This window comes from Thunnus albacares, chromosome 3, assembly GCF_914725855.1.
Source record: "Thunnus albacares chromosome 3, fThuAlb1.1, whole genome shotgun sequence".
In the NCBI taxonomy this organism is placed as follows: Eukaryota; Metazoa; Chordata; class Actinopteri; order Scombriformes; family Scombridae; genus Thunnus; species Thunnus albacares.
In genome coordinates this window covers 15,736,397-15,749,103 of record NC_058108.1, presented here as the reverse complement: position 1 = coordinate 15,749,103, position 12,707 = coordinate 15,736,397, and the positions used below count along the sequence as shown (strand labels likewise).

Sequence of the window (12,707 nt, the reverse complement as noted above, 5' to 3'; positions counted from 1 at the left end):
TATAGCTAAATTAACTGGGTTGATGCTACCAGTAACACAGAAACTCTGGCAACTGGAAATAATATGCTTACCACAGTACATCTTTAAAGTAAGGATGAAGTTGTAAATGTCAGAGTGAGAGAGAAATTAATCATAAAATGGAATACAGTAAGAAGGCACAGAAGCCTTTATAAAAAATCAGATTTATTAAGAATTATTTTGTTCATTTGAACCAATGCATTCTTCAATTGCATCATTTCAATTGTTAATTTTGAATTAATTAAGTTATTTTGGCCTGGTGTACTGATTAATGGAGAAGAAGGGACAGAGAGAGAGAGAGAGAGAGCGAGAGGGGGATTAGAGATTCTTTTAAAAAGTCATACCTGCACGGCTTCACCTGTCAAGCAGGTTGGATTGGATACTTTGTGGGTGGGGGTCAAAAGCACAATGACAGAGGGAAGGCGGTAAAAGGAGAAAAGTTTGACAACTGACAAGCAGACACAAGGATTAACTCGAGGAGAAATCACTGTGGAGAAGGAGTGTGACAGTTGGCACTGGGAACGTCTCGGAAATACATTTCTGAACAGGTAAGGCTCGTTTGACTAAGGTAGAAACACACTGCAATTTTATCTCATTCAAACCAAACCCTTTTCTACACCATTGTCTGTTATCTAACAGTAAGTTTGAGATAAAAGACAATATAAAGTATGAGTGCCCAACTTGTTAGCACTGGTGCTTAATGCTCCATCATTATTAGGAGAAAAGTCAATTGACAGCATGTTTTTGTGAGTACAAATAGGTGTTAAAAGGTTCAAACTGACTGCAGTGTTTGTTAGGTGTCCAACTAACCACCATTGTTAGTGCTTGATCATTGTTTTATGATTGTGGGTAGTGTGTGAAAGAATGTGAAAAGCCATTTCGGTATGTTGGTGGATAAGTGGAGATTATTTGATAGTTCAACAAAAGAGTAGAAATTGAAAATCATATCTTATCTCTTGTTCCTTGCTCTGAACTGCAAGTCACTTTAGACAAAAGCGTATGATAAATGAATGTAATGTAAATGTAATGTGAAAGAATGGCAGATAATACAAGGGTTGACACCAGGAACTACGCCAAAGTGTCCTCCTTTGTCAATAGCATTAATAGCCTGTTTACACTGTAGCTTTAAAGTTTCACCATGCAGACTTAACCCATGACTGATTTCTCAGTAACAACTCACTGAATGGTACTGTTGACAGGTGATGTAGAGCGGTGTTGTTGTCTAACAGGCCACACCTAAGGCATGAGAAGAAGGTTTGAAAAAATAGCAAGAGAAAGGTAACCTTCTGGACCAGTGAAAGGAAACAACATTTTCTTTTTCCATTTTGTAATGGTTCAACTGAGCAATTTCTAAACTCACAAAGGACCAAGGAATGTTATATTTGATCAGCATAAAGGCTTAAGTAACCACACTTTTTAAGTTCAGGTAAGGCAATTACACCACCAATATGCAGTGTTTGTTCCATATGTAAACTATGTCTATAACTGTTGTTTGGATAGAGCTAGCATGTTCCCCCTGCATTTACTCTTTCTGCTAAGCTAGGCTAAATGATACAATGTTTTCATTTGACTTAGACAGCAAACAAGGGTATTTGTAAAAATGTTGAATTGTTGTATGAGTGTGCAACCTCACTATACTCTTTCAGAGTCTTTGAGGTTTAACCTAATCTGATAATCTGAATTGCCTTTTTTTTTTTACTTTCTTCATTCAGTTTGACATTTTTTTTGTTGATTTATAGGGTTTGAGTATTTTGTTTTGTTTTTCTCCAACCAGTCAGTAGTGAGTGATGTATCCGTCCCTCCAAAGTAATTTTCCATCAACGTGGAAATGGTGGTAGCGCTATAGGAGGAGTTAACATTTTTCACAATCTAAGAAATATGTCGATTTAAGAGGGGTTTTTTTTTCTGTAGATCGACTACCAACAACCTTTATAGCCGTGTCAATGTCATCCAGGCTTCTTGTTATGTTTGTCTCACTATTTTTCATTTATGTCTTCTTCTTATATTGTTCTATGTAGAAAGAAGACATCCCCATTCTTGTTTGAATCACAAATCTGAGACATGGGTAGTAGTGATTCAAAGGTCTAGAACCAGCCTAGGTTTGACCAGCTGTAATCTTCAAAAAAGTTAATTAAAAAAGAATTTGAGAGCATGAAAAAAGTGTTTTTTCTTACTCTCAAGTCTACTTCTAGTGATCAGCACCTCACTACAACCCTTGGTGTGCATTACTTTTCCATTATATAATTTTAAAAAAGTGATTTTTGTCTTACTAAATGTGTCAGTATCAGAAGTTTTAATTTCCTTGAGTGAATTGCTAATAAAAGAAACGTAATGAGAAATTGAAGGGACAGAAATGTAAAGGATTACATTTAGTTCCTGGTGACAAAGCTTTACGTATGAATGAAAGCATGATATGAGTGACTGTAAATATACAGTATATATACAGTATACAGTGATATCCAATTATCACGTGAGAATCACAGTCATCACTGTGTCATATCTTCTCTATTCCAGCTATGATAGCTATGTACAGGTTGTTTACCGCATACCTAACCCCTTTAGCTCTCGCTCACCAATGGGAAACTGGCGCTACCTGTACTGCAGCTGCGTGTGTGTGTGTGAGTGAGTGCTTGTATTATGCACATCGTTAGATATGGAAAGCTGAGGGAAACTTCCCTCAGTCTGTTGTCTTTCCCATTTTTCACATTTATAAGAAGTTTAGATTTAAATTAGGATTGGTTTCAGATAAAAGTTCAGATTAGTTTTGGGGTTGTCCTGACAGGTAGCAGTACAAACAGACATGTGTATGTGTATTTCAACAGTGTCTGCTGCTTCCTACAAACACATGTAGCAGACAGTGGGAGAGATACATTCAAAACATAATTAAAATAATTTTGTAATTACACTGCTTACCTAGTTCAGCTGTGACTCAGCGTTTCAGCTGCTGAATAAACAGTATGATGCAGACACTGGATCACACCTACACTGCATATATCATTTGTCCAAAAATTCATTTATTCTCTCACATTACTGCAAAGTTTAGTGGAAGTAGATTAGTAGGATAGTAGGATAGATAGATAGATAGATAGATAGATAGATAGATAGATAGACACAGAGGAAGAAGATACATCAGGCTTTGGATACACACACAATACTCGCTAGTAGATTAATTAACTGTTGATTTTGGTCTTTTCTTGGGGTTTGTTGACAATAAGAAAAATATAGAATATCACCAGCCTTTACTTTAAAGATGAATGTGAATGAACGGATGATGTGGTCAACAGATGGAGTCTAAATGTTCCAACCAAGCCTGAATTTCCTGATCTTGTGAAACTATTCATTTGTATTGTTTCAGTGTGTGTGTGTGTTTGTGTGTGGGTGTGTTTACACGCATGAGGCACATAGTCATTCAGACTGATTCACATTCTACCTGCATGCTGACAGACGTACAAAGTTTCAAACTGTGTTTCTGAGTATGTTGTGGGTGCATTCTAATGAGTACACTGAACTGACTCTCCCCTTGAATGGGGCTTTCAGTCTAACAACACGAGCGTGGGTGTGTTGCTGCAGAGTACAGGTGAAGAAGATGAAATACGAATCAGCAAGTCCAGTTTGAAGGCTTGTTAGATGCCAAGATACTAAACGGCAGTTTATACTGTTCTGAGACTGGATTGTACAACTCTGCAAAGTTTCTCTGATGACATACAATAAATAGGCAGTTAGCACAATGCTACAAGATATTTTACCTATGTGATGTGCACTTGCATTGCAGGATGACAATGCATTATAATATAGAGAAAGTAAAACCATAATTTTTAATTTTTCCTCCACTGCAGTGAGTTTGTTGTTTGTTGGGATATTCTGTGCTGTCAGTATGAAAGGGACACTGTGTAATCTTCTGTTGCCTTCGTAAATCTGAGTCTCAGTAGATGCAGATCGTGAGTGCAGATTGAAAGCAAGGTCTTCTCATGAGCGGGCCCCACAGTATTTCACATTCCCTTAGCAACCCGTTTGAGCTTGAGTTTGAATTATCATCTTTAAGGCAACAGGTCTGACATGAATTCATATCTTTCACAAGCAAAACTCTAAAATAAACTGATTACAAAAAGGATCAGGCATCAAGAATATAGTATGTCTATGATTATGGTATTAGATATCCTGATCACTTCTGTCTTTCTCATGGTAACACTGTCTCTCATACAGCTTAACATTGGATGGCTATGGCACTGCCTGCTGCCTTTCTGTCTGAAGACCAGTTCACCTGCTCCATCTGTCTGGAAGTGTTCACCAATCCAGTGTCAACACCATGCGGCCACAGTTTCTGCCAGGCCTGCATCTCCTCCTACTGGGACGGAGGAGGAGGAAGCGCCAAGTTCTACCAGTGTCCCCTCTGCAAGGAGTCTTTCCGCAAGCGACCAGAGCTCCATATCAACCGAACCCTGAAGGAAATCACTGAGCAGTTCAAGCAGATGGCTGACGTTGGAGTTGAAATTGATGGAAAAGGTGGAGGAGGAGTGGAAGATCCCAACTCACAACCTCGTCATCAACATCACCCGGCCCTGTCTTCACCCCCGAGGCCAAGGGAGATGCCGGAGAGTATCTTTACTGAGATGATGACCCGTTTTCAGCGGCTGCCGACTGCCAGGATGCCTCACACCACCTTTCCCCGTTTCAATGACCCTCACCCTCAAAACTCCAGTCGAATCAATGCTCAACTGTCCTTCCAGGCTCAGAACAATGAGCACCATGACCCGCCTCCACCCTACTCCCCTCCTCGCAGGTACCAAGCCACACTCCCTAGACTACATTAAAATTGTTTTTTATTCAACCACATACAGATGATTTTTCTCATTTTAAAACATTCAAAATTAAAACACATGACGTTACTCTACCTTCAGTATCTCATGCTTTATTCATCAAACCATGTATTTAGAACAGCTGTACTGATAGTACATGGCTGAAGGACTGCTGTATTTGAATAATTTGCATTAGCAGCAAAACTGAGAGTGAGCTCAATGACAGTGTCACAACTTTATTTTAATGTTATGACAGGTACAGTCTGAGCGGTCCCAGTGATTCTTCTCCCAGCCTGCCTCTGTGTCCCATCCACCTGAAAGGTCTGGAGTTCTTCTGCCGATCTGATAACAACTGCGTGTGCAGCGTCTGTGTGGAGACAGCAGAGCACCGAGGACACAACATCATCCCTGCCAAGAGAGAGTGGAACATCAAGAAGGTAACTACAGTATGTGTATGAGTGTGTGTGTGTGTGTGTGTGTGTGTGTGTGTGTGTGTGTTTGTGTGTGTGTGTGTGTGTGTGTGTGTGTGTGTGTCAGTTAGGAAGAGTTGTCTAACAGGACAAAATTTGTATTATCCTTTTTTTTCCTACTGTAATTGCATTATCGGCAACCAGCTTTGTTTCATTGAGGTTATATTAAAACCTGTATGTGTAGTATTAGAACATTTATGACTTTTGACACCTAGACTCTGGTGGACAACATTGCAACATGAATTTGACTCTAGAACCATGAATGGGTTGAAGGATAGACTTCGGCTACACCAATTTTCATGGGGTTTGTCTCATAACAAAAACCAGAGTACAAGGCTACAGCCATGCTAGAGGCTCTTTGAGGCTGTTGTTAGGCACAGTGGTGCTTTGAACTGAATGCTAACACATCTTAGTTTAGTATTTTAGCATGCATTTACTAATTAGTACTTAAGACAAACTACATGATGGGAATGTTATTAGTTTTGCAGGTATTTGGTCATAAACCAAAATAATGGACAAATATAAGTTTTGACCTGATGATGCAGCTAGATGGAAAGTTCAGGAATCACTTGAGTTATTACAATTCATCCTGAGGGGAACATGAATGTCAAATTTTGTGGCAATCCACTCAACTAGTTGTTGAGACATTTCACACAAACCACAAATGCAACCCGTTTGAGCTTGAGTTTGAATTATCATCTTTAAGGCAACAGGGTTCACCAAAATCAGTAGGATTCATCTTTTAAAATAAAAAATGTATCTATCCAATAGTAGATATTTCAGTCTGGACCAAAGTGGTGACTGACAGACTGACATATTGCTATCTCTAGAGCCAGTATGGCTAAAAACAATTTGTAAGATGCTAGAATTGCATAAAAATCTTACAAATAGGAGATTTGAGGTTAGTATATTGCATGTTACACATGGAATGTGTGCAATAATGAAAAGAGCTACACAGGGTGTTTGTACTCCAACATTTATTGTCATGTCATGTTCTTTGTAAACGTAGCCTTGATGATTCTAATCTATAATGCTTGTGTAACCCACATACCTGTATTAGCATATTCTGTGTGCACCTGGCGTGGAGCATGCAACAGGCTTCAGAGTTAGGATTAGGCTTGTAGTGGTAATACGTACAGTTAGGTTAAGGCTAAGCAAACATGTTTTCTGTCTTTTCCAGTCCCAGTTAGGCATTGCAGAGGTGGAGCTGAAGGATCTCATCTGTGAGAGAGAGAAGAAAGTGGAGGAAATACAGAGCTCCTTACGGGACATACAGGTGAGCTTTCAGGCTCTACCAAGGGCGATAACTTTTCAGGTTCAGCCCTGCTTTAAAACTGTGCACATATTGAGGATTACCGATCTATTTACCCATAGCGGCTGTGGGGTGGCTGTGGCTCAGGATGTAGAGCGGGTCGTCCACTAATCGGAAGATCGGTGGTTCGATTCCCGGCTACTCCATTCCACATGCCAATGTATCCTTGGGCAAAATACTTAACCCCAAAGTGTGCAAATGTGTATGAATGGTTAGTTTCCACTGATGGGCAGGTTGGGACCTTGCATGGTAGCCCCTGTACCCATTCAGTGTATGAATATGGGTGAATGTGATTCATAGTGTAAAAGCGCTTTGAGTGGTTGGAAGACTAGAAAGGTGCTATACAAATACAGTCCATTTACCATTTACCATATCTGTCCATCCTGGCAACAGTCATGCTAACGGCTCTGTGAGACTGGGCTTGAGCTAAATGCTGACATCAGCAGGCTAACATGCTCACAGTAATAACGATAGCATGTTGATAATGCTAACATTTGTTAATTAGCACTACACACAACACATCAAGCTGATGGGAATATCATGAGTTTTGCAGGTTTGGTCATAAATCAAAGTATCAGGCAAAATTACATTTTGACCCGGTGGCACTAGATGAAAAGAAAGGAGATTAAAGTTATTACAATTCATCCTGTGGGGAACCATGGATGGATTAAAAGAGCTGGAAAAATGTTGCCCATTCAGTCAATAAGAACTGCTCACCTGGCACATACACCAAAAAACTTTCTAGCTTCCGGGTTTGCTTCTGCATTGTGCGGCCCTCTGCTGGCCCCACCCATGAGCTCACCTCAGCCCATAGACTTCATAGTGGCACTGGAGAAAAGTCAGGGGTGCACCAAAGTCAATAGACCTAGAATTTATATATTTTTTTTAAATATTTTCCTCTTGGAACCATGAACTATTACTTTGTCCCATCATGCATCTATTGTGTGCACATAATTTAGCATTTTTCTACTTGGCATCCCTAAGTGGTAGTACAAACAAGACACTGTGACATGTGGCAAAGAGTACTGTAATGAATATGATGAAAGCACAAAACACAGCAACTGATATTGTCTAATTATTCTGCAACCTATTTAATTGTAATTTCTTATTGCCTTGTAGATGTTCTGGATTTGAGGATATGCTGTAATTAACGTGGTGCATTCTGGCAGGGGCGGTGCTTGAAATTCTTTGCCTCCTGATAACAGCTCACTTACCCCTCAAGGCTTTATCAGCAGTTTGTCCCACACTTGGCCTGCCCACAATTTGTTCATCAGCTCAGAAAAGTAGCCAAGTTGACCTCTAGTGGTGCCTGCCTTCAAATGTCTCACACACCTCGCTGTTCATCTTTTATTCAGACTGCTGCTGAGAGAGAGACAGATGGAGCTGTTTGTGAGTTTTCTAAGCTGATCTCCAGTGTGGAGCGCTGCCAAGCTGAAGTCTTGGAGGTAAAAAAAAAAGAAAACACTGACACAGGATGAATAGAGAGAATCTCACAATAATAACTTAAGACCTTTTCTTTTTCCTTAAAATGGAAGCACAGCCTCTCTAAGTTGATGGATTTTTAAAGGAACAGTTAATTATCTCCTGTAAGAAAAAAATGATACCATACTATACTATTTTTTTCTACTAGCAGGATATGAATTTAAGTTTAAATGTTTTAAAGTTATTTATTAATACCTGAAATCATAATTTTGATGTATATTAACCGAGATGCATGGAATATATTTTTCTTGTTACCACCAGGTGATAGAGATGAGTCGTCGAGCGGCTGAGCACAAAGCGCAGAGCCTGCTGAGAGACCTGGAGGTGGAGATAGCTGAGCTTAAAAAGAGGAGCTCAGTACTGAGCCAGCTAGCTCTGTCAGAAGACTACATATTCTTTCTCAAGGTGTGAATGGATGGATGGATAAATACAATGAAGCAAGATAATACAAAATACATTTGTAATATATATGCAGGACTCCACTAGTTATACATACAATAATAAATCCACCAGGAAATCCACCAGTAGTTTTAAATTCAGTCTTTAAAGTCTTTCTGTTGGGGGAATCTCCAGAAGAACTTTTCCAGGGGCCAAGGAAAGGTTTTTTAGAAACTTTACTTCCATTTCGATCACAGTAACCTGGATCCAGTTGTGGTTCCTGGGCTGTAGTTCCTGCTCCTGGCGTACAGTTTTACCATATTGGCCTGATTATAAGACGTTACCAAGATACTGTTAGTCCAAGGATAACATCATCCTCATCCTTGAAGCTTTTCTTCTTCCCGTAAAAGTGAAACATGGAATAATTCCATAGCATAATACAGACCACTCTCCTGTGTCCATTGTCCATCAGTCACAACTCTCACTTTCTCCTGTCAATAACCTCATGGAAGCGTCAGACTGCCACAACATGTTTCCAACATTCATTAAGGAATAATTCATGTCGTAATACTCCACAAATTAATTAACGTACTGCATATTATACTTTCTCTGCCAAATTATATTTTTATGGTAGTGAATGTTACTACCATTGTGTGGGGGTAAACCACTGATTTAATCTGAAAGCAAACACTGATTATTGCCATGTTTCTCTACCAACATGAATTATTATCTTGTTACAAAACAAAAAATTTTACCCAACAAAATTGTCACTGTGTTAACATATACGTTGTGTTTACAAGTAACTAGGTTACCCAGAGGCCAGGTTACACAGGTAAGTTAGAGAATGTGTTCTTTCACCTGGTTACTGTAAATCTGTGTCTACATGCAGCAGATCAGTGACTAAAGTTCTCCTCTACCCCAAGTTTGGAAACCAGGTTTTTTTTATTTACATGACAGTTAAGCCACATCTGGTTTTGACATTTGTCTCTCTCTGCAGACGTTCTCTGCGCTTTCCACCCCTCCACAAGCAAAAGACTGGTCCAATGTCTCTGTGTCATCTGAGCTGACATCAGGGTCGATTCTCAGGACTGTCAGTCAAATGATGGTGCACTTTCAGGAAGAGATGCGGAAACTGCCAGAAGTTTGTAAGTCTTGATTCAGACTGATAGTGGGAAGGAAATATTTTACCAACGAAAATCTGAAACAGCAACTAAAACATAAATCTATGATCAAGACCACAGCAGGATTCTTCTTAAATTTTTATGTATTTTCAAATATTTCTGCCAAGCCTTTACAACTGGAGGGACCAACTGTACTGCAGCAATATCTTCATTTTTGCTGCTGTGGCAAAGAACAAAATCTATCCCATGTATTTTCATTTTTAGGTTAAATATATCTCTTGCCTTTCTAATTCAGAGCCTTGCTGAACATATGTTCACTGATAAAGGCTGAAGTGTAAATCATAACAATGGTGTATTTTTTATCTTTATTTTAATTAACAGGCCAGCGATCCTCATTGGACCAGTCAGTACCCAGGTCCAACCCAAGTAATGTTCTGATCAGTTAATATCATAAAAGTTGTTTTTCTGATACTTTTAAATTCAATGAATGACAAAAAAGCAAAGTAAACAAAGAAAAGTATATTTTTTCTCTGCAGAGGTAAGGAGGGTTCAAGAATATGCAGGTAAGGTTTTTATTAAAATGTTTGCTTTTAATTTGTCTTTATTTTCATTCACTTGTTATACTCAGTCTTATTTTCACTTGCTCCACCGTTCAGTTTAACCACCAACCAGCACTCTCTCTAATATATCAGCCGACATCACTTTAGACCCCAACACAGCCCACCCACGCCTCATCATCTCAGTGGATGGGAAGCAGGTGTGCTGTGGTGACCGCCATCAGTCGGTACCAGACAACCCAGAGCGCTTTGACCGGGTGGTGTGTGTGCTGGCCCGCCAGGGCTTCAACTCAGGACGACATTACTGGGAGGTAGGTGGGACACGGTGTGAAGCTGTACACATGTGAATTGCTTAACAAGTGTGTTAGTTACAGCCGTCCAGGTCATAATGTATCCAGAAAGGTTGAGTTAAGAGCAACTAGACTTGTAGATTCTTGAAGACATTTTGAATCTCATCCAAAAGGTTTATTCAGTTCTGACTGACTGGTGGGGAGTCCCAGGCATTTAACTCCTGGAGGGTCATTAACACACATTCTTACCTGGACTCATGTGACTCAAACGACTCTATCACCAGGAACCACATGTGATGTCAACATACTTGAAGGTGTAAACATCTGAACAGGTTAAATTCCTGGGACTCCCCACCAATCAATCAGTGAAGAAGCCTTTTGGATGAAAGCCAAAATATCAAGTTGCTCTTGACTCACCCCCTCTGGATAAATTATACAACTATGATTCTTCTTGTTCATTCCAAGCACAGGCTTGGTTGACATACAAATACAACAACAGCAAAAGACATTAGATTTGATGACAGCATTGTGCCCCACAGGTTCAACAGCAGGACATACACAACCAAACTACCACTTTATGTTTTAATACTTAAACATTTGGTACATTTTACAGTTTGTATAACAAGTTCATCAGGTTTTCAACACTTTGTAATCAGCTAATGGGTTGGTAAACCAGGAGAGAAGCAAGGTGATTCACCTGGCTGTGACTTCACAAAAACCAAAGCGGGCACCACAGTGTTAAATAATCCTTGCTCTGACTTACGTAGCAGTTTTCAAAAGTAGCTTCCACCATCTGCTGTCAGACTGAGAAAATGCATGTATGTAGTTACAAATGATAACACACAAATATACAGTATGTCCACCATCAGTAAGTGATATGTATTATTTTAGAACCACTCTTATTTTTAATTCAGTTCACAAAATTACTATAAGGCTTTCCACAGGGAATAGTTATGATTAGATCAGATAATATCACAATTTTTCAAGTCTGTCTTAAATCAAGACAGAATAACAGAATAACAACAATCATAAAGTGAAGAAGTGAGTATCTTGAAAAGTTACAGCCTTCTTAGTATGTGTTTCCCCAGACAGTGTTTCCTTTCGAACTGCAGTGGAGGGATAGTAAGTGGAGGGAATTTGATAATGAAGAAGACTGTAGCTTTAGAAAATACCAGCTCAGTGGCTTGTACGAATCTTGTACTAATCTCTGTGCTTTATTCTACCAAAACAATTATTTGATTGGCATTTTCATTATCTATCCCAGACTGCTGAAGCCTCATATTAGATAGATATTTGATACATATCAGATAAACTTAGGAAAACATTTTTGCACATTGCTTATTGGAATGGATCTATTCAAGGTCAGTATGAACAGGAGGAAAAATTATAGCAAGAAAAACCTGTTTCAGTGTTCATCTTGTTTAAAGACAGGCTCGAAAAAATTGTGAACCTGTCCTTTAACCTTACCCTGATATGTGGAATGTCTGAAGTCTGCACTCATTGCAGTAAACTGATCCACACTGCCCTCTTCCAGGTGGAGGTGGGAGGAAAGACTGACTGGGACCTGGGAGTGGCAAGCCGGTCTGTCAATCGGAAAGGGAAAATTAGTGTAGGCCCCACCCATGGCTACTGGTTCCTCAGCCTGCGGGACAGAAACGATTACGCCTTCCGAACAGAGCCCTCAACTAGCCTGACAGTCAACCTCAGACCCTCTCGGATTGGAATCTATGTGGACTGTGACAAGGGGTTGGTGTCCTTCTACGATGTAGAGGCCAGAATGCTTATCTATACATTCACAGATAATTTTCCTGACACCATCCACCCATTCTTCAGCCCCTGTACTAATAAATCAGGAAGAAATGAGGCTCCAATAATCATTTGCCCTGTTTCAATGACAGAATGAAATGAGGAATGCTTCCACATGCTTCCATGTATGTTAGAAGAAGACTGAGATTTACACATATACCTCTGGACAAGATATGATCACAGCTGCACTGCCTTCTTTCATTGCAATAGAGTAGATAGTAAGCAGGGTGTCAGTGATGTGCCTGTTTTATGGGCCAGTGTCCATACGTTTAGACTGAAGTCAGCTGTAGCTAATATTTTTGTTTGGCTCCTTTTATTGCTGAAAAATTAGAAGTATTCTGACACAGTATAATGACCCACATGGAGCACAGGGACTCTCTCAGCTGAAACCCAGGGAAATGGTAAATGAACTGTACTTGTATAGCGCCTTTCTAGTCTTCTGACCACTCAAAGCGCTTTTTACACTACGAATCACAT

General features: G+C 39.6%; 1 protein-coding gene across 1 annotated transcript; it reads left to right on the top strand.

Annotated features, from left to right (window-relative positions):
* Positions 1–317: 317 nt before the first annotated feature.
* LOC122978851 (E3 ubiquitin-protein ligase TRIM39-like) lies at positions 318–12,707 on the top strand. The gene is made up of 11 exons (XM_044345888.1): positions 318–566; positions 4,222–4,798; positions 5,071–5,251; positions 6,465–6,560; positions 7,952–8,041; positions 8,340–8,483; positions 9,454–9,601; positions 9,959–10,003; positions 10,114–10,140; positions 10,270–10,445; positions 11,959–12,707. Exons 2-11 carry the CDS (start codon positions 4,233–4,235, stop codon positions 12,325–12,327), a joined length of 1,842 nt encoding a protein of 613 aa, XP_044201823.1. The 5' UTR covers positions 318–566; positions 4,222–4,232; the 3' UTR covers positions 12,328–12,707.